This window comes from Triticum aestivum, chromosome 2B (assembly GCF_018294505.1).
Source record: "Triticum aestivum cultivar Chinese Spring chromosome 2B, IWGSC CS RefSeq v2.1, whole genome shotgun sequence".
Classification (NCBI taxonomy): Eukaryota; Viridiplantae; Streptophyta; class Magnoliopsida; order Poales; family Poaceae; genus Triticum; species Triticum aestivum.
In genome coordinates this window covers 637,668,788-637,690,313 of record NC_057798.1, presented here as the reverse complement: position 1 = coordinate 637,690,313, position 21,526 = coordinate 637,668,788, and the positions used below count along the sequence as shown (strand labels likewise).

Genomic DNA, 21,526 nt, shown 5'->3' with positions numbered 1-21,526 from the left:
GATTTTTGGCCAAATCTAGGCTTGAGTAGGATGGAGAAGGCTTCTAGGTAGTTTGGATTAGTGGTTGGTAGAAGTATTTTTGAATTTGGTAGGACGGTAGTGCCGGATCTGACCAAGGCAGTGGGAAACCGCTGTTTCCCTGTCTCGAGCGGTACTACCGCTTGGAGCGGTACTGCCGCTTACAGGTCGTGGTACTACCGCTTGCTACCCAGTTCCACCGTACTCTTACCATTCAGTGATCCTTTTGTTGTGTTTTGTGGCTTATGCTCTTTCTTTCTGGTTGTTCTGCGTGTTCTTGTGTGTGGTTCTAGGTGATGAACTTCCTGAGCATCAGGCTCGCCGTGTCAACCCCGGCCGTGCCACGTCGAAGCGTTACCGCACTACTGTGCCTGCAGGAGGTTCCTCAAGTGCTCCACCTCCACCTCAACTCAAGAAGAAGTCTGTTGTCAAGCCGAAGCAAACTGGCAAAACCGTGCCAGAGATGCAAGCCAAGGAGTTCTGGGCAAGGCGTCGCCGCAACCCCTATGAGGCAGACCAAGATCCCACTTTGGTCAACCGTCCGTTCTGGAACAGGTTTCAGTTTGCCATTTTATTTGATGTGCTCAAGGCCAAGAAGAACCTCTATGTCAATGTGCGCTCCATCGACACCAACTATATGGAGAAGGATCCTGAGTACTTTGGTGAAGCTCTTCAAATGTGCACTCAACTAAACATTCTCGGTTGCATGCAATTCAACAAAGATTTTGATCCTAATATTGTGGCCCAATTCTATGCCACGGTTCATCTTGGGACTGATGAGGACAGGACACTGACTTGGATGACCAATGGCAAGTTGCTTTCTGTCAAGTGGAAGGCGTTCACGGAGTTGCTTGGGGTGGAAGATCACGGGCTTGCTTCTCCTATCGGCTTTTGCCCTCACCGCAACACAACCTCCACTCACAAGCAAGCTCTCTGGCCCTATTGCACGCTGAAGATCAACTCTGAGACTAAGAAGGAAACTTATGAGCTGCCTGCCTTTCTTGATATTCTTCATCGTGTCTTCCGTGAGACTCTGTTCCCTCTCATAGGGAATCTGGATATGGTTCATTCTTATCTCGTGGACATGCTTCTCTTCTGCCAGCGTAAGAAGGAAGAAAACACTAGCGAGTCCCTGGACATCTCTCATGTTATGTGGTCTGAACTCCTATCTGCCATTTCTGAGCGTAAGTGCCCAATCTATGGTCCTTTCATCATGCTGCTTATTGAGAAGGCCTGGGATCGTGTCTATCCCAAGGTTATGCTAGAGACTAGAGATTTGGTGTCTCATGAGGTCAAGCGTCTGAGGAAGAAGGACAATTGGGGAACTCAGGTCCCTAAGTCTGGGGGTGCATCGTCTGTTGCTGCTATGGAGACCGAGGAGGAGGCTGAGGCTGAGGATGATGATGACTATGAGCCTTCTGGGGCTGAGCCCTCTTGGGCAAAGAAGCTCAAGCTCAAGGTAAAGAAGCTGTTCTGCATGGAGTCTCACGGCTAGTACATGACTCATGTTGCTGAGAAGAAGGCCAGGGGTCGTCACAAGGAGCTCATGCGTCAGATGGGTGCCATCGTTCTTAGTGGTTCTGAGGACCGGCTTACTGAGGAGGAGGACTGGGTTCAGCAGCATTGCCCGTGGACAGATTCTGATGCCGAGAAGTTTCCGACCGACGACGGTGGCGAAGATGATCATGCTGAGATCTGATGTTCGCGTCCTTGCTATCACCTGGATCCGTAGCAACACTCCCTCTCTTTTTGGTGTCTCGATGCCAAAGGGGGAGAGAGTTTAGGGATTTGTGCCGTCGTTGTCTGTTTCGCGAGTATGTCTTCTTTGTGGTGTGTTTTCTCGTTGTTTGCTTTGTTTGGTTTTGTGTCAGTAAGACCTAAGTTCCGGACATATGGTGTGAGACATATGCTACCTTATCTCTAGATTATCTTATCTATGTATACCTACCTTCTGAGTTGCATGCTTATCTTGTTATATACTCTTTGCTCTCATATATATTGCTTAGGTTGTTGGTCTCCAAAATGTAGGGGGAGCGTTGATCCTACTATGTGTGTCGTGCAGTCCAAAGCACATATCTAGATAAGCACACATCTAGGAGGGGCTCATCTACATTTGTGAGTTGTGGGGTTTGCGCTTTCTTCCCGTGCAAATCCCGTATTGTCATCAATCCACCAAAAAGGGGGAGACTGTAAAGGCATATTTATCCCCAAGGTGTTTTGGTGATTGATGACAATGCTTTTGCGGTCTAATCGTGTGCGTTGAGTTTTCCAGAGATTCATCCTTTGGCACGAGACGATTACCTCCCCCCCCCCGGGTGTGTTATTCAAGACGATGTAGCTCCTTCGTTTCTCTGTTGGTGTACTAGTTTCGTAGGAGTCACCGTACTATCAAGAGGGGATCCACTTTGGTAAGGCTAGGGTGGAATCAACACGTACACATCCTTATCACACCCAATGTTCCTTTTCGCTTCATTGGAGCCACCTTTCCTCTCCGTGCCTGCCTAGACCTCTCCCAGCGGTAGTACCACGGTCCTCAGCGGTAGTACCGCCGAAGCACGTCAAGCGGTAGTACCTCTCCCCAAGCGGCAGTACCGCTTGTTGTCTTCGACCGTAGTACCGCAGTGGTTCCGGGCTACTACCGCCTTGACTCGAGACCGCTGTTTTCGTGTCGGGTTTTACGGTACTAGTAGCGGCAGTAGTGGCGGTAGTACCGCTCCAAGCGGTAGTACCGCCCATACTTCCGCGGTAGTACCGCTCTGGGTCCAGGACCCTACAACCATCGTGAGCGCGGCAGTACCGCTGGGAGGGAACGGTAGTACCGCTTGTTCAGCGGTAGTACCGCCCTGCCCAAGCGGTAGTACCGCTCTGTGCGTGGCTGCTTGGGTGGGTAACGGTTGGATTGTTTCCCCCACTATATAAATGTGTCTTCTTCCCCAAAGTTGACTCACCTCTTCCCCCAAAAACTCCATTGTTGCTCCAAGCTCCATTTTCGCCCGATCTCTCTCCCTAGCCAATCAAACTTGTTGATTTGCTCGGGATTGGTTGAGAAGGCCCCGATCTACACTTCCACCAAGAGAAATTTGATTCCCCCCACTAATCCCTAGCGGATCTTGTTACTCCTGGGTGTTTGAGCACCCTAGACGGTTGAGGTCACCTCGGAGCCATAGTCCATTGTGGTGAAGCTTCGTGGTGTCGTTGGGAGCCTCCAATTAAGTTGTGAAGATTGCCCCAACCTTGTTTGTAAAGGTTCGGTCGCCGCCTTCAAGGGCACCAATAGTGGAATCACGGCATCTCGCATTGTGTGAGGGCGTGAGGAGAATACGGTGGCCCTAGTGGCTTCTTGGGGAGCATTGTGCCTCCACACCGCTCTAACGGAGACGTACTTCCCCTTAAAAGGAAGGAACTTCTATAACATATCCTCGTCTCCATCGGCTCCACTCTTGGTTATTTCGTGCCTTTACTTTTGCAAGCTTACTTGTGTTGTATCCCTTGCTTGCTTATGTGCTAGTTGTTTTTGCATCATATAGGTTGCTCACATAGTTGCATATCTAGACAACCTATTTTGTTGCAAAGTTTAATTTGGTAAAGAAAAGCTTAAAAATTGTTAGTTGCCTATTCACCCCCCCTAGTCAACTATATCGATCCTTTCACATTCGATGATATATATATACGGTTCTACGTACGAGAAAATCTATTTATATATATGCATAACGTGTACAATTTGTAGTATCGGAAAATACCAGCAAACAAAAAAGAATTAAATGGAAAATAAAACCACCACCCCCCCCCCCCGCCCCAAAAAAACATTTAGTACCGGTTGGTGTTACGAACCGGTAATGAGGGGGGGGGGGGCTTTAGTCTCCACTCTTTAGTGCCGGTTGTAGAACCGGCACTAAAAGCCCTTACGAACCGGCGCTAAAGTCCGGTTCTGCACTAGTGTTACATCGAAAAGAGAAGGCACAGTCGAGCATAAAGGTGGTGCTTTTATCTTGATACATACAATAAGGGTCTAAGGCCACACTGCAGGCTCAGCTTTGTTGGAAAGTTTAGAAAAAGGGATACGAGGTATATATATCCATTGCTACTCGATCGAATACTAAAAGCACGCCATGATCCAGGAATTAATTAACAAAGTTGTAGATCACGTTCCTCGTCGGCCTAGTTTAATTTTTTCTTCAAATGCAATGAGCTGTGGCTAGTCTGTGTGTCGATATGGGCTGCATTTTCTTTGTTTGATTTTGAGACTATGGAACCTTGTATGCACACTTTGCTGCTTTGGTTAATAAGAGGGCCGTATGCATCATTCTTGATGCAGAGGCCGGGGTACCCTCCTTTTCGAAAAAAGAAAAAAAATCATCAAACAAAAGGTTGCTCTTTAGGACCTCATGTATATGCTTTGGCACATAAGCACATGGTTGCTGGTAGTGCTCAATGGCGGAGCCACCTCAACGAGCTCACCTCCACCGCGGCCTCCTCGAAGGCCATACCCGCAATCCTCCACGCCCTACAGACCGACCTCCTTATTTCACGCACCCCACGTGACGGAAGCAAGCAAGGGGCGGCGACGCGGTCGCCGGAGGAACCGTGCCCTGCTCACCTACCATCACCCTCCGGCTACACCCTCCGGCTTGACTGCCTCGAGCAAACCGACGAGTGCGCCGACGATGGTCACCACGCTGATGATAGTCTTCATGTTCTTGTAGCCAAACCTGTACACCATAGTCCTCGCCGGCCTATGGACCCTGTAGTTCTCGATTTCCAGCATGGTGCGGAGGTAGCATCTCCCGGGGCGCAGGTGCTTCTCGAGGCTGATGAAGAGGCGGAGCGCGTCCTCGTTGGTCAGCCCCGCTCCCCCCTGCAAGATGTGATTCGTGCGCAGCTGCTGCACGTCCTCCACGCGGTCCGTCACCATGCCCAGCAGGCAGAGGTACGAGCACACGGTGGACCGCTCGTCGTCGGCCTCGGAGAAGTCCGGCGTCGTGCACAGCTCCAGCGCCGCCATGTTGACGAGGAACCAAGCGTTCGCGTCGTCCAGGGACAGCGGCGCCAGGAAGAGCTCGCCGGAGAGGAGCCCCTTCTTGACGCCCATCTCCTTCAGCTCCGCCCCCGTCTTGGTGGCCGTCAGCTGGATGCCCATCTCCGCGAGCTCCACGGCGCTCACGGAGATGGACACCTTCTCGGCCTTCTCGGATAGGCCGCGGGAGGACTCGGGCGAGAGCTTGGTGCCGGTTCCGACGATGTAGTACCGCAGGAGGCCGAGGAGGTGCGGCGGCGTGTAGCTGCTGTCCCACGCGGGCGGTTTCTCGTCGAGGGCCTGCCGGGCCTGCAGGGAGCCTTTCACGCGTCCGACGAGCTTCGGCAGGTCCAGACCGGGCGCGGGCAAGAAGCTCATGAGCGTCTCGACCACCACCCACGGGAGCTGGTTCTCGAGCAGCACCACGTCGGAGAAGATGCGGTCGTTGTCGGAGCTGAAGGCGCTCCTCAGCGCCTGGTCTACTGCCATCCCCTCGTCGTCGTCGTTGTCGTCGCCGTACGTGCACGCGTACAGCAGGTACTGCAGCAGGAAGCAGCCGTCGAAGAACATCATGGGCTTGAAGTCGTCGTCAGCGAGACCACGCACCCTGCCCTCGTCGTAGCAGCCGCGGGCCTCGTCGGCGACGGCGCAGACCGCGGAGTACAGCTCCTCGACGGGGCGGCCGGAGGCCCTGACGAAGTGCCAGGAGGCCACGTGCTTGGTGCTCTCCATCTGCAGGACGGCGGGGCTCCGGCCGTGGTGGTAGGGGCCGATGGAGACGGTCCTGGACGCGGCGTACCGCTCGGCGAGGTCCACCATGCTCGCCGGGAACAGGTGGATCTTCGTCTCCGTCCTGCCGAGCTTGTCCTCGAACGCCTGCGCTGCTTCCTCGAACGCCTCCACCGGACCGCTCCACTCGTACTGATGGTGATGGTCGGTGGTGCTCTCCACCATGACCAGCTGGTGCTGGTGCTGCTGTCCGCTGGAGCTGACGGCCAGATCACCGTGGCTAGCAGCAGGAGCAGCGACTGTCAGCTCCAAAGGGAGGCCGGGAACCCATGCAGTAGCTGCTGGCTCCATGGCCGCCGGCCTCCCCTTCCAGTAATCAGCCACGGCCAGCTGATACTCCCAAGGTACTTGCTGCATGTCAGCAACCTAAGATAACTACTGGAAACTAACAAACACAAATGGCCTAACCACCAGAGAATGAAGAGAGAAGAACAGGAGTTGAGAAGCAAAGACTGCAACAGTTATCCTCGAGCAGAAGATATCGCCCCTCTTTATAGACCAACAACGGTCTACTCACGGTTCGTAATATGCGGCTTTGCATAATGTATAGAGCCATAGAGGAAACATTTCGACTTTTTCGACGTGCAATGCAACACAACCTGGAGGAACCTTTTCAACTTTTGATCCATGATTAACATACTATTAGGCTTTTATAATGTCATGATGATATGCACGCCTTAACGAATCTGCAACTGAGTGTGCAGTAGGAAAGATAGGATGTGCTGAAAACGAGCTTCAATTCACAAGTCAATTACACAGACCAATATATCTGACAGTCTCAACTTCCACTTGTTCGCAAAAAGAAAAGAAACTTTTCCTTGTTGAATGCATGCATGACCATACCCATTTACATCATGTTATTGAGGATGGCCACACCAAAACTACAATGGCCTATGCACAGATTTCTAAGGAGATGATCTTGTGATCAACGAGAACTCCAACGATACACGCTCTCTTGGAAACAGATGGCCTGGCATAGGAATTATTACCCCAGCAGAATGGTACCGTCGTTTAGACCGAAGAGACATACCGATGAACTAAACCAGCTTGTTCAAAAGAAGAAATACGGCAGCCTATGACAGGTTCACGATTGGTTGCGGTTAAGCATATTCTGGAAAGAAATGTACAAGTCTTTGTGCTCTGTTCCAAAAATCTCCTCTGCTTTCGACAAGGTGTCCTGTAGAAATTGATCAAGTATAAATCATCACATTACATGTTTTTTGTGGATATACTAATGAATTGAGAGGTTATAAATACTGGTGAACCATGCTACCTCTCGCGATTGTTTCTGTGCATTAAATTCCTTAATATTTGCCAAGAATGCTCCAAATTGCTCATAAGATAGTCGTGTCCTGGTATTTGTACCCACAAGTGTTAGTATGAACAAACTATAAATTACTAAAGAGAGTAAACAGCATAGTGACCAACCGTGCTTGTCGGAAGAATTCCTTTCCATCTATACGAGGTCGCCCTGGAAATATAAAAGAACAAACATGTTAAGGAACTATCCCAGATGAATATAGCAGGCCCCCATTGATAATCCACTGTGTAGGACCTGCAAATGAGCGGCGTTGAGGAGAGACAGGGGCTGAATACTGATGACTTGATCCATTCCATGATGAAAATGCCGATTGGTCTTCAGAACGTGATCTTGTAGGCGATGTTGGACCAGAATAGAACTTCGGAGTGGATGGACCAGTTGAATATGCTAGTGGGGAACCACTAGAGGATGAAATAATTGGTGTTGAACCAGGAGTTATTTGGGGGGCTACATATGGTGTGATTGAGAACTGGTATCCTGTGAATACTTCCATAGTAAGCAACTGCCAGTCGGAAAAAAATGTAATATTTGTTACGATTTAGTTGTTCAACAGTAAGAGTTAACTAATGACACCTTGGGCTGATTCGGTGATTGTGGATCTGCTGGAAGTATTTGAAGAGGTGTGACTGCTTGAAACTTCATCTGTCAATTCAAGTATTCAATACGAAATCAAGGAAAAGACACAAACTTTGTCTAAACAGAAGTTTTCAAACTTTTGAGGTTGAGCAGCACCTTTCCAGGAAGGAATTCGAGCGGTCCCATTATTTTCTGCATCTACATCACGATCTTCACCTGTTTCTGACAATTGCTGTGCAGTTTTGCAGGTAATGTTACTTGTCACCAATAAAGACCAGCACAACCGAAACTAGAAATATCTGAGTAAGTGGGAAAGAACATATTGATTGATAATACTCACCAATAAATTATCTTCACTCAGCGATTTCATCAACTGCTTCTTAAATGCCTCTAACTGCGAAGAACAGAAGTACTTCAGTAATTTGTCAACTAGCAAGCAAAAAAAAAATGTTGATGTTGATTTGGATAATTAGAATTATGACCAAGTTAATGGTAATTAGCATTCCCTTGTAAGCTCATACCAAGCATTGAGATGAATGGAGACAAGAGTTACAGAATTGTGTAACCGACAGTAAAGTCACGGGTTTGTTTTAATTCTTTTGAACCAATCGCCACAAATCTGGTTTAGTAGCTTAGTCTTCTAAATTTCTTTTTTCAAAATTATCTAGCCATCACAGGGTTCACTATGAGCACAACAAAGTCAAGTTAGTCTACCAGCCACATCACCTTATCGCTTAATGGCCCATTTTTAGTTGAAGCCCCTATACAAGTAAAACTGTACCGAATTGTTTGCAACAATGAAATTGACAGAACTAACAGGACTTGCAATCAGGATTTCGTAGTCCAGCCTAAGCTGATTGATGCTGTGAAATTTTCATTGTGCAACCTTGATAAGTCAAACAAAAGCTGTAACCTTCCAACAGAGTGACACTAAAACTCACAAAAAATTGTGGAAGAGCAGTCAGCAATAGGAAGACAAATTCCATCCAATTTCATGAAATGCGGAGTGTTCGACTCCACCTCTGCCATGGCCAATAATCATGGGCATTGGAAGCCACATCAGAACCATAAACAGACAAATGAAACTAACATGACAAGGCTTTAGACTAGGTTTGTACTACTAAACAGACACTACAAGTCTAAAAATCCACGCTTCTAATCAAAATTGACAGGTTTCACATACAAATACTCCTACACTCTAATAATGAAACATCCTAGTAAGAAATCAGAGAAATCCCACTAAGATCGGAGCTTAAAGATATGTACAAAAATGGGAAATCGCACCTTTGCCAAGTTCCTCGACAGCTTCTTGGCCGTCAGGGCGAGCGTGTCCCTCTCCTTCACCAGCTTCGCCTGCAATCAAGCACGACCACCTAAGCACAAATCTGAATTTCACGGGCAGCAAACGTGTTGGGCGACAGGAGCGCACGTTCTCGTCGAGCGCGGCGAGGAGGCGGGCGTCGGAGTCGGCGAGGCGGGCGCGGAGGTCGGCCTCGCCGCGGTCGCGGTCGGCGAGGTCCCTGCGGAGGCGCGCGACGTCGGCCTCGAGGCGGGAGACGCGGGACGCGATGGCCATGGAGGTGATCTTGCGGGCGACGTCCAGCTGCTCGTACGGGTCAGTGGGGATCACGGCCAGGATCTCGTCCGGCAGGTGGAAGTCCACCCCCGTGGCGGCCCCCACGGCCTCTTGCCTCGCCATCGCTGCCTCCGCCGCCGCCGCCGGGTGCGGACGGGCGACGCCGGCGCTCCTGGAGGAGGTGGCGGCTGCGGCGGTGGTCGCCGGCGCCGGGGAGGGGCAGGGCTGGAAATTTTCTAACGATGCGTTCTCTCCTTCTAATTTTTTAGTAGGAGTATATTTGTTTTTGGGATGTGATGTGGATTGGCAGCTGTATACTGTTGGAGTTCCAACTCATTTTCCATGCTGCTCTCTCTAAGAGAAAACACGGTTTCCATGCCTGCTTTGTCTTGGCTTCCTTTTCTTTTGCCCATTTTTCTACCTACTCCCTCCGTTCGGAATTACTCATCTAAGAAATGAATGTATCTAGATGTATTTTAATTGTAGATACATTTATTTTTATCCATTTTTGTAACAAGTAATTTCAAACGGAGGGAGTATAATTTTGTATTCACGCTACTTTCTACAAAGGTTTAATGAACTTCTTTTTTTTTGTCTTTTTGGTCTTCTATTAGTGCCATACTTGCGGTCGCACCCACAAGATAAATAAGGGTTGGTAGGAAAGACTGTATGATTTGATTTGATGTGATTGATGGCCATTGGTATTTTGAAAGCTCTTGCATGGCGCAAAATCTTCTTCGATTGTTGGCAAGCAGTTTATGCCAAAAAGCCCCTAAAAATAGGAAGTTTATATTCGCAAAAAGAAAAGGAGGCAGTATGGGTTTTTTTCAGAAAAGAAAAGGTGGGCACATAGGCACTGGGCTACTTCTGCTTTAGCGAAGAAGCTCTCTAGCCACGGGCCTGGTCCATAATTGTGGAGCTGTCACGGGCCTGGCCCATTTGTCCCAGAGAAGCTCACAGCCGCACGGCGGGGAGGAGGGCGCAGTGGAGATTAGTACCACCTCGCCTGCCCATGCGAGCGGCCAGCGGAGGGAGGCTATATAAGGAGCAGCAGGGCGGCCTGAGGAAAGCACGCAGCTGCGCAGTGAGCACAAAGCGAACTATTCTTTCGCCTTTATTCATAAAAGTATCACTGCTGATGGCAAAAAATAATAAAAAAAGTGCGGTTCTGGTCATGACATGGAAGTTTTGGTATGGATGATTTTAGTCAAATCAAATCATAGCATTTATTCATAATATCCGGGTATCAATGCGGTAGCATGGCAGAAACTTTTCTAATTACAGTGTGAGTGCGACTAATCAGCACATTCATCGCAGTTGAGCAAAAAAGGAACCGGTATTGGTTGGATCATGAAATATTAGCATCAAATTTGCTGACTGAAATCGTGAGACAATGTCTTGGGGCAGACACAAATAAGCTTTTTATACACGATGAATGCGCAATCTATGTACAGAGACTGCAATCTACGGACTAAGATTGTTAGCTTGAATCTAGAGGGGCTCCCTACAGGATTTGCATGCTGTGCTCCATCCCACGGTTGCGCTGAAAACATGATTTCACTCCAGACTTGTTTCCTCTGCTAAGGTTCCAGATCCAGAAACCTGCATAATAATGTGAACATTAGCGAGCCGACACATGAACCGCAACTCAAAATCTAGTCAGATCTGAAAGAAAGAATTTGTGAGAATTACCTGAGCTGCAGCGCACGAGGCGAGAGCAGCGGGTACTTATGTCTTCACCCACAGTTGAGTTTCAGTTAAACAAACACCAGTCGGCAACACTTCATCCAAGTACTCCCTCCATTCCCAGATATAAGTTTTTTTAGAGATTTCAATATAGACTGCATACGAATGTATAGACATATTTTCACTCATTTTGCTCCGTATGTGGTCCATATTGGAACCTTTAAACAGACTTATATTTAGGAACCGAGGGAGTATTTCAAGATGTAACCGAACAGATTGGACCACAGTTAGTAGGGATGCTGTCAAACGGCTATCCACAGATCATGGAGTAAACTTATTTATTGATGATCCCATTCACTTCACGGTACGCACACCAATGGTTCTGACTTTGAATTTATACCGAGGCAAGTCATCTTCGTCATCATCCTCGTCATCTTCACTCGAATCATCCTCAACTTTGTCCCATTTCGAGTAATCAAGCCCGGAATGGCCCTTCGGTTTTTGGATGGTGCCCCAACACTCGGGTTTTGAAGGCAGACTGGGAGACACTTGAACCTTCGGAGCTTCTGTTAAAGGTTTCTTGTAATCAAGCTCTGAATGGCCCTTTGGTTTTTGTACGGTTACCCCACCCTCGGGTTTAGAAGGCAGATTGGGAGGCACTTCAACCTTCAGAGCTTTTGTTACAGGTTTATTTTCAAGAATCAGTTTTGCAGAAGGTTGATCAGACTTAACAACGACAGTCTCATTCTTTGTATTCTCTTTTGGTGTCAGATCTTCTTTGTCTTCTTCAGTATACAGGGACTCCTCTTCAGACTCTGGAATCGGAGCTAGTGACTTCGAAGTTCAAAATTATACAAAAGATAGGGAGTTAGACTTGGTCAGTAAACTAAACAGCTAGAATTGTTTGAGCATCCAACAGCACAAAAAAGAGAGAAGTTGATGCACTGATGTCAACTGCCAAAAAAAAAAATTCTATACAAAAGATATGTTCGAATACAACATAACAACAAAGCCATGTTCTATTCCTTAAATCTTGCATTCAAATTATTCAAGGGTATCTCTGTACTTATATACTTGCATCTGATCGCACTGCATTCGAAGTAAAGCTTATGCAAGAAACTAGACTTTAGCAGAACAGATTCAGTTAAAGAAGCATACCAGCTGTGTCTTCAGTCGCGCATGAAGGTTCCGATATACTTCAGAGGATGGATTTATCTCAATTAGCCGGTTCACATCAAATAGAGCCGACTGGTAATCTTTTAGAGTGACAAGAGTCTGGGCACGTAGCATGAGAGCTCCAGTATGCTCGGTATCCAACTCGAGAACAGATGTGCACTCTTCTGCAGCCTATAAGATTATCATAAAAGAAGAAAATTCAGTGTTGCTAACCATGGTGATAACATAGAAAAAAGGTACAATAAATGATGTCAGGAGTATTTATTCCAGAGAATACACAACAACAGTGTGCATCGTAACAGGGCACATTTGTTTCTCATGCACATACTAGATCATCAATGCAGATATACTTGACTACTCAACGAAATTTCACATTTTACACCACAATAAAATGTCTCCATAGAAACAGTCCATTCAATATCAAAACCCAGTTGGTCAGATGTATCAGTCAGGCTTCACAGAAGTGCTAGATGGTTCAGAGCCTGAGACACGGTTAAAAATTTCGCAAGCCCATGGTTTATGCATTGTTGGCTAGTACATCGGAAATGCCATGTACACGTTCAGTTTTTATCTTCTGCACGTCTGCTAATTTTGGGAAAGCAACAACCAAGCAAGGTATTACTTGTCCTGGCAGCTTCACCAATTCAGTCAAGACAGTAAACTGGATTTTGATACCCCTTACAGCGCTAAATTTAACAGCAGGTCAGCCAAATTTAGACAACCACAACGGTAAACAGGGTACGATTCATGAGTTGTGCTAGTACATCGTGGCCGTGGCCACAAAGATCATGATAAGAGAGCGATTCAAGCACCCTAAAGCACACAAGCTCGCGGAAATCTCGAAACCCACAGGGCTAAAGACCGCACCTTCACCCTAAACGACACCCCCAGGCGCGCGCCGCACCGGAAATCCGGAATCTACCCAGAGTCAAATCAATTCAGGACAAGTGCAATCAGCAAAGGGAAGCCGGGGTCCCGGGGGACGAGACCTTGTGGAAGTCGTGGAGCTTGAGGTAGCAGGCGGCGCGGTTGCTGTGCAGGGCGATGCGCTGCGCGGGGCCCCGCGCCGCCGCCAGCGCCGCCGAGTAGAGCTCGAGCGCCTCCCGGTGGCGGCCGCCCCGGTAGAGCTCGTGCGCCCTCTCCACCGCCTCCGCCCCCGCCATGGATAGCCGGCCGCGGTCTGGGGCCGAGCGAGCCGGAGCTTGATTTGGGGAGGAGAAGTCGTGAAATTTGGGGGATATTAACGAGGGGAATCGAGAATGAGCTGTTGTCGGGCGCTGGGGAGATTTGAAGGCGTTTGAACGTGCACGGATGATAGCGGGTTGTCGGGCGCTGCTGCCCGCCCGCGGCCGCGAGGAACACGGCCGAGATTGTCTCGCCCTTTACTCTTTCTGGGAATTGACGGAATTGCCCCTCCTCTAAAACCTCGATCTTTCCGAGTCCGACCCCAGGTTGTAGCTTGTGGTAGGTGCCTAGGTGGTTGGTGTGAGAAAATGCTAAAAGAACTGTGGGCGCGTATGATCTAGTGTTGTTTAAAAAATCCGGGTGAAAGCGTATTTTCAAGTTTTGGAAAAGTAGAAAAAAGAAGAATGTACACATAAAGACCGGAATTGTTATCTGGCTAACGTTCTCTGGGAGGGGACGACAAACGAAAACATTTTGATGACAGTTTTAGTTACGACGCGAGATCGAACAGTGACAGTTTTTAGAAAAAAAATGTTTCTCTGAAGAAACTGTCATGCTATTCTGAAGAAAATATCATGCATGTCTGAAGAAACTGCCGGCAAAGAAAAGTTGCAAATGCCATCCCTCCTAGCAAACTTCACTGCCTATTGGAAACCATAAAGAATGGGCAGTAACTTATCCTTCTTACTTTTCGTACGAAGATATGATGCCTCGGCGGTTCCAGTTTAAAGCTTCCCCATTTGTCAAGATTTTACTTTGACTATCAGTTAGACCAATATTCAGTGAGTTAGGTTGGTCATAGTGGGAGTAACATAGGTAGTAACATAGATGCCACATAAGCAAAATTGATGATGTGGCAAGTAGTTAATGAGGAGAGAGGCAAATAGAGTAACATAATATGTTACCATCACATAGCGGTTTCCAATGCATAATGAGTCTACAAAGTAATAAATGAAGGCAACTATGTTACCACACCTATGACACTACCCACTATGAAGGTAGTAACATAGACTAGTAACATATGTATGTTACTAGTCTAAGTTACTCTCCACTATGACCAGCCTTATATGACACAAAAGTTATACCGCTGAACATTTTTAAAATATGAATTCATTGGATAATTTTTGTGACACGTAACCCACATTTAATTCATGAATTGTACAAACATCACAAATTGAGTTACACAAGTACTACGAAACAACTGTGTAACTTGTGTTCACATTTGATTTTTCACATAATGCAAATGAAGTATATTATCACAACAATGATGCGGATAGGTTTGTACTTACGTGTATGATCATAATGTAATTTTTCTAAGTTTTATAAAACGAGATCCTATGTATTCAGGTTACGAAAATCCACACCCGGTCAGTATGTACTCCCTCTGTACACTAATGTAAGACGTTTTTGTAGTTCAAGTCTCTTTTTTTCGAGCAGAGGTAGTGCTATGGAAGGGGGACGTTACATTATTGTTTTGGGGCATTTTCAAATACTGATTGTTGCCCTTCTACAAGAGAAGTTATTTTTAATATCAGATAATTGACCTTATACATGTTGAATTTGCGATTCCCGTGTACATCTATAATGGTGTCGGAAAGTGCTATCCAGAGAATGGGCATATGGATAGCAAAAGTCAAACTTTTTAAGTTTTGAAAATTAAGAATCCTTTTTTCTTTACCGATGTAAAGGATTGATAGAAACTTAACATCGACTATCTTTTTGTAAAGAACATGAATATAAAATGATTGGCACAAAATTACAAGATGATTCTCGCATAACAAATTATGTAACTTACAATGTAGGTTGTATGCAAAAAAAATCTGTAAATTTTAACAACTCGGAAATGGTGTGTTTTTTGTATCAATGTTTTGACAAGAGGGGTTTAGGCAAAAAAAAACCCCAGTATTGGCTAGGTTTATTCATAAATCTTTTCTAAAATAAATAGGCAATTTGTAAGCTAAAGTTTTGTAAAAGCATTTTACGCACTCGTGTTCTAATTACGGAATATTTGCCTTATACCATTTTTATTTTTATTTTGTTTGAAGCGAGATGCTTACTTAAAAGGGGCCAAAATAGGCATATCGGCGAGGTGTTTTTCCTCCATGCTCTCGCGATCAAGGCGAACTGACCGGCGGCTGATCTATCCACTTCATGGGCGTTGACTGTGGGACCCCTTTTCTGTGTCTGTCGCTCCGACGATGGGAGAGGGCCGAGACCCCATGGCTCGGGCCATTAGTGGTATGAGTACGGATAACTTAGGGTTTGTCTCCAATTATCGACTCAAACGAGACGATGGTGGCTTCGTTGGCATGAAAGAAAGTCTCATTGTCTTGCCCTCATTCTTGTGGCGATTCTTACCGCCATGAGGCTTGTGGGGAATTGTGTGGTCCTCGCGGAGGTAGCGGCCGCCGGCGCTTCATTGTCGAGATGGTCTCTTGAGTTGCCATCCACCTCGAAGTCTTCCGGTGGGACAGAATCACGGACCTCCGGCGTGGATTTTCGTCGTCTTCTCGGGACAACGAGCTTAGGGTTTCTCATCGTGCGGACATGTCGACAAGTTCCTGTGTCAGGTGATTCAGACCGATTCAAGAGTTTGACAATAGCGCCTGCGCGGTCTCTAGGTGCACATGCACGAAACTTTTCAGTTGTCGTCAACAAGATCAAACTGGACCCGGTCGGGTGCAGCGAGAGCACCGCGTTATCGGTTTGTTCTGGCGGTGACATCGTTCATTTGATAGTCCGGCCTCAATGTATTTTTTATTATACTAGAATAATGCCTGTGCGTTGCAAAGGATATAAATATTCTATTACGCTAGTTCGTGATTTACCTGTCAATTATAATGCGACTGTGTAAATAAATGTTCATCAAATTCTAACTATGAGTTACCTTATATTTTGATTAGAAATTTGGTAAGTAAACTAAAGTAGAATTGGTTCAGAAGGTAAGTATATTAAGGTGATTGATTATCATATACATGGAAGGTTGAACGAAGGGGAGGTGGAAAAAAAAGTGAAATGGGAACCTTACGTTCTTTTTAAATAGTAGAGATTTGGTTTTGTACTTCAGATGACGTTTTATAATGGTGTTGGGTCCTTAAAAATGCGGTTGATTATAGTTAACAACTGACTTTAACTAGCAATGTGCCTGTGCGTTGCAACGAATACAAAGTAGAATAGTACTTGTTCACAAAATTGAAAGAAAACACTCTTGTTTTGATATATATATATATATATATATATATATATATATATATATATATACCACTAAAAATATATTACTTTTCACTCAAAATATATTTCTTAGGCTGTTTTGATGAGGCGAGGGAGAGATGTGGTTTCTTATAAAATAATAAAGGGTTTTCTGCAAATTGGAGCAGAGAAGTGGGCTATTGTTGCAAAAGCGCCACAACTTACCTCACAGCCGTTAGATGCAGATCTAATGGCAAGAAATGACGGATGACAGACACACCATCATCACCAACTGAGTCTTTTATAGGAGCAAAGATAAAAAGAGATCCCTTTGTTTTTTGTACACTACCTTCATTTAACAATATAGTGCGCCCGCGTTTTTCAAGATTCAATTTTGACCATAAATTGAACCAACAAGATCGACTCGTCAGGAGCAAAAATTATACCATTGAATTCGTATTTTTGCTCCCGGCGCAGTTAGTCTCGTTGATCAAATTTACGGTCAAACATGGATATCGGAAAGCGCGAGCGCACTACATGGTCGAATGAAGGGAGTATATGCTTTGTCCTAAAAGGCCTGCACGTGCGTGGATTGTGTAATGCAATATGACACACAAACACTTGCGCTCCTACAAAATCATTAGAGACGAGAAAGGGAGCCGACCGAGGAAATGAGAGAAAGCAAGCGTTACAAACGAAGGCAGCAAAAAAGGTCAGCGGAACACGGCACCGATCGATATGTCCAGCGAGGGATACGACGGCACGAAACACCTGTACTCGTCGCACCAACCATGTGGTTCCATGCGTGACGCACGGGCAAATTCAACGGGGGTTGGTGGTTGTTGCGCAACGCGGCGGCTACGGCTACGGCCACGCACGTTGCTCGGACCTCCCTCGCGCCGCACACCATCCCGCTGCCCGTGCTGTTGCCTGGCGGTTGGAGGCTCGGCGGCAAACACCTGCTAGAGTGCCGGTGCCATCAATCCGCGCGACAGGCAGCCCCTTGGACCCACGCCACCCACCCAGGAAATGCGCACGGCATGGCCAAAACTGCGCGCCCGTGCAGCACCATGGTCTCACGGAGCAGTCAGGTGGTTGCAGGCTTCGCACCTCCAGCCGCCCCGCGAGGCCAAATTTCATGTTCCGACTTTTTTTTCGATATAAATTCAGGATCTGTCCCAGATTGATTTTTTTTCTCGAGATTTGACCTTTTTCTTATCGTCATGGGCTCTGGCGGGAGGGTTAGACACTCTACCGCCAGGGGACCTGGCGGTAGGGTACTAATCCACGTCAGCACGCGGAGACGGCCGCCGCCCCCCTCTGTCGCATCCTACCGTCAATCCTACCGTCAGGGCCCCTGACGGTAGGGTCCGGGCAGTTGTTTCGCCCGAGACCCCGCGCCCTTGCCCATCTCCCCTCCTCCCCCTCCCCCCCCCCTCGTTGGCAGTTTCTCTTTTCTTTCTTCCCCCAGTCGCCCCTCTCTCCCTCTCTCGTCTCCTCCACTCTCCTCATCGGATCTTCACCGATTCTTCACCGTTTTTGCGGATCGAGATGGTCCCGAAGAGAGAAACGTAAGCTCCTCCGATCCCTCCAATTAGTTTTTGCAAACTTGCTTCCGATTTGACGCAATTTGCTTGAAATCCCTCATATTTTTGAACTTAGATTGGATTTTTTTACCTAAGATTGTTTTAGTTTGATTGTAGTTCTATTTCTTAGTTCTTTAGTAAGTAGTGGTATTGAATATGAACTTTAATCAATAGTTCATATGTTAGTGTGAAGATGAACCCTAGTTCATATTTTTTTTGTTTAAAAAATTATGATGTAATGCATGTGGGAGGACTCGATTGTAGTTTTATGATGCATGTTGATATGATGATATGAAGATGTTGTTTGGAGATAATACATTGAAGATAATGTTGGAGGAATTTTTTGGTGATATGATGCATGGTGGAGGATTTTTTTTTGATATGATGCATGTTGATATGATTTGATCCATCATGTGTAGTAGATGTTGTTGGATGATTTTTTTTGATATGATGCATGGTGATATGATTTTGATATGATGCATGTTTATGTATGCTTATGCTTATGATGTTTTTGTTTATAAAATTTTATTAAGACGGCCACCTCTTGCGGGCAACATCGGCCCACGGTACTGAAGGAAATATGCCCTAGAGGCAATAATAAAGTTATTATTTATTTGCTTATTTCATGATAAATGTTTATTATTCATGCTAGAATTGTATTAACCGGAAACATGATACATGTGTGAATACATAGACAAACATATAGTCACTAGTATGCCTCTACTTGACTAGCTCATTAATCAAAGATGGTTATGTTTCCTAACCATAGACATGTGTTGTCATTTGATTAATGTGATCACATCATTAGGAGAATGATGTGATTGACATGACCCATTCCGTTAGCCTAGCACTTGATCGTTTAGTATATTGCTATTGTTTTCTTCATGACTTATACATGTTCCTGTAACTATGAGAAATATGCAACTCCCGTTTATCGGAGGAACACTTTTGGTGCTACCAAACGTCACAACGTAACTGGATGATTATAAAGGAGTACTACAGGTGTCTCCGAAGGTACATGTTGAGTTGGCGTATTTAGAGATTATGTTTCGTCACTCCGATTGTCGGAGAGGTATCTCTGGGCCCTCTCGGTAATGCACATCACTATAAGCCTTGCAAGCAATGTGACCAATGAGTTGGTTACGGAATGATGCATTACGTAACGAGTAAAGAGACTTGTCAGTAACGAGATTGAACTAGGTATTGGATACCGACGATCGAATCTCGGGCAAGTAACATACCGATGACAAAGGGAACAACGTATGTTGTTATGCGGTTTGACCGATAAAGATCTTCGTAGAATATGTAGGAGCCAATATGAGCATCCAGGTTCCGCTATTGGTTATTGACCGAGAATAGTTCTAGGTCATGTCTACATAGTTCTCGAACCCGTAGGGTCCGCACGCTTAAGGTTTCGATGACAGTTATATTATGAGTTTATGAGTTTTGATGTACCGAAGGAGTTCGGAGTCCCGGATGAGATCAGGGACATGACGAGGAGTCTCGAAATGGTAGAGATGTAAATATCGATATATTGGACGACTATATTCGGAGTTCGGAAAGGTTCCGAGTGATTCGGGTATTTTTCGAAGTACCGGAGAGTTACGGAAATTCGCCGGGAGAAGTATTGGGCCTTATTGGGCCATACGGGAAAGAGAGAGGGGCTGCCTAGGGCAGGCCGCGCGCCCCCCAAGGCCTAGTCCGAATTGGACTAGGGGGAGGGGCCGCACCCCCTCCTTCCTTCCCTTCTCTCTTCCCTTTCCTTCTCTCCTACTCCTACTACATGGAAGGTCTCCTAATTGGACTAGGAAAGGAGGGAGTCCTACTCCCGGTAGGTGTAGGACTCCTCCCTGGCGCGCCCTCCCTTGGCCGGCCGCCCCCTCCCCCTTGCTCCTTTATATACGGGGGCAGGGGGGCACCCCATAATACACAAGTTGATCTACAGATCGTTCCTTAGCCGTGTGCGGTGCCCCCCTCCACCATATTCCACCTCGGTCATATCGTCGCGGAGTTTAGGCGAAACCCTGCGCTGGTGAACATCATCATCGTCACCACGCCGTCATGCTGACGGAACTCATCCCCGACACTTTGCTGGATCGGAGTCCGGGGATCGTCATCGAGCTGAACGTGTGCTGAACTCGGAGGTGCCGTACGTTTGGTACTTGGATCGGTCGGATCGTGAAGACGTACGACTACATCAACCGCGTTGTCATAACGCTTCCGCTTACGGTCTACGAGGGTACGTGGACAACACTCTCCCCTCTCGTTGCTATGCCATCACCATGATCTTGCGTGTGCGTAGGATTTTTTTTTGAAATTACTACGTTCCCCAACAGTGGTATTAGAGCCTAGGTTTTATGCGTTGATGTTATATGCACGAGTAGAACACAAGTGAGTTGTGGGCGATATAAGTCATACTGCTTACCAGCATGTCATACTTTGGTTCGGCGGTATTGTGAGATGAAGCGGCCCGGACCGACATTACGCGTACGCTTACGCGAGACTGGTTTCACCATTACGAGCACTCGTGCTTAAAGGTGGCTGGCGGGTGTCTGTCTCTCTCACTTTAGCTGAATCGAGTGTGGCTACGCCCGGTCCTTGCAAAGGTTAAAACAGCACCAACTTGACGAACTATCGTTGTGGTTTTTATGCGTAGGTAAGAACGGTTCTTGCTAAAGCCTATAGCAGCCATGTAAAATTTGCAACAACAAAGTAGAGGACGTCTAACTTGTTCTTGCAGGGCATGTTGTGATGTGATATGGTCATGACGTGATGCTATATTATATTGTATGAGATGATCATGTTTTGTAACCGAAGTTATCGGCAACTGGCAGGAGCCATATGGTTGTCGCTTTATTGTATGAAATGCAAACGCCCTGTAATTGCTTTACTTTATCTCTAAGCGGTAGCGATAGTCGTAGAAGCAATAGATGGCGTAACGACAATGATGCTACGATGGAGATCAAGGTGTCGCGCCGGTGATGATGGTGATCACGACGGTGCTTCGAAGATGGAGATCACAAGCACAAGATGATGATGGCCATATCATATCACTTAATATTGATTGCATGTGATGTTTATCCTTTATGCATCTTATCTTGCTTTGATTGACGGTAGCATTTTAAGATGATCTCTCACTAATTATCAAGAAGTGTTCTCGCGGAGTATGCACCGTTGCGAAAGTTCTTCGTGCTGAGACACCACGTGATGATCGGGTGTGATAGGCTCTACATTCAAATACAACGGGTGTAAAACAGTTGCACACGCAGAATACTCAGGTTAAACTTGACGAGCCTAGCATATATAGATATGGCCTCGGAAAACGGAGACCGAAAGGTCGAGCGTGAATCATATAGTAGATATGATCAACATAATGATGTTCACCATTGAAACTACTCCATCTCACGTGA

At 46.5% G+C, this 21,526-nt stretch overlaps 3 protein-coding genes across 3 annotated transcripts; all 3 read right to left on the bottom strand.

Annotated features, from left to right (window-relative positions):
- Positions 1-4,621: 4,621 nt before the first annotated feature.
- On the bottom strand, positions 4,622-6,384 carry LOC123039347 (UPF0481 protein At3g47200-like). The gene has a single exon (XM_044462551.1). It carries the CDS (start codon positions 6,176-6,178, stop codon positions 4,622-4,624), a length of 1,557 nt encoding a protein of 518 aa, XP_044318486.1. The 5' UTR covers positions 6,179-6,384.
- A 157-nt stretch (positions 6,385-6,541) lies between these two features.
- LOC123046428 (uncharacterized protein At4g15545) lies at positions 6,542-9,586 on the bottom strand. Its single transcript, XM_044469796.1, has 9 exons — positions 9,148-9,586; positions 9,003-9,071; positions 8,059-8,112; positions 7,875-7,950; positions 7,716-7,784; positions 7,377-7,619; positions 7,250-7,292; positions 7,095-7,173; positions 6,542-6,998 (listed from the first exon to the last, which is right to left on the bottom strand). Exons 1-9 carry the CDS (start codon positions 9,415-9,417, stop codon positions 6,906-6,908), a joined length of 996 nt encoding a protein of 331 aa, XP_044325731.1. The 5' UTR covers positions 9,418-9,586; the 3' UTR covers positions 6,542-6,905.
- A 1,047-nt stretch (positions 9,587-10,633) lies between these two features.
- LOC123039346 (uncharacterized) lies at positions 10,634-17,670 on the bottom strand. The gene is made up of 5 exons (XM_044462550.1): positions 17,438-17,670; positions 13,146-13,536; positions 12,139-12,327; positions 10,987-11,814; positions 10,634-10,896 (listed from the first exon to the last, which is right to left on the bottom strand). The coding sequence occupies exons 1-4, from the start codon at positions 17,668-17,670 to the stop codon at positions 11,335-11,337; spliced, it is 1,293 nt and encodes a 430-aa protein (XP_044318485.1). The 3' UTR covers positions 10,634-10,896; positions 10,987-11,334.
- Between the last annotated feature and the right edge of the window lie 3,856 nt (positions 17,671-21,526).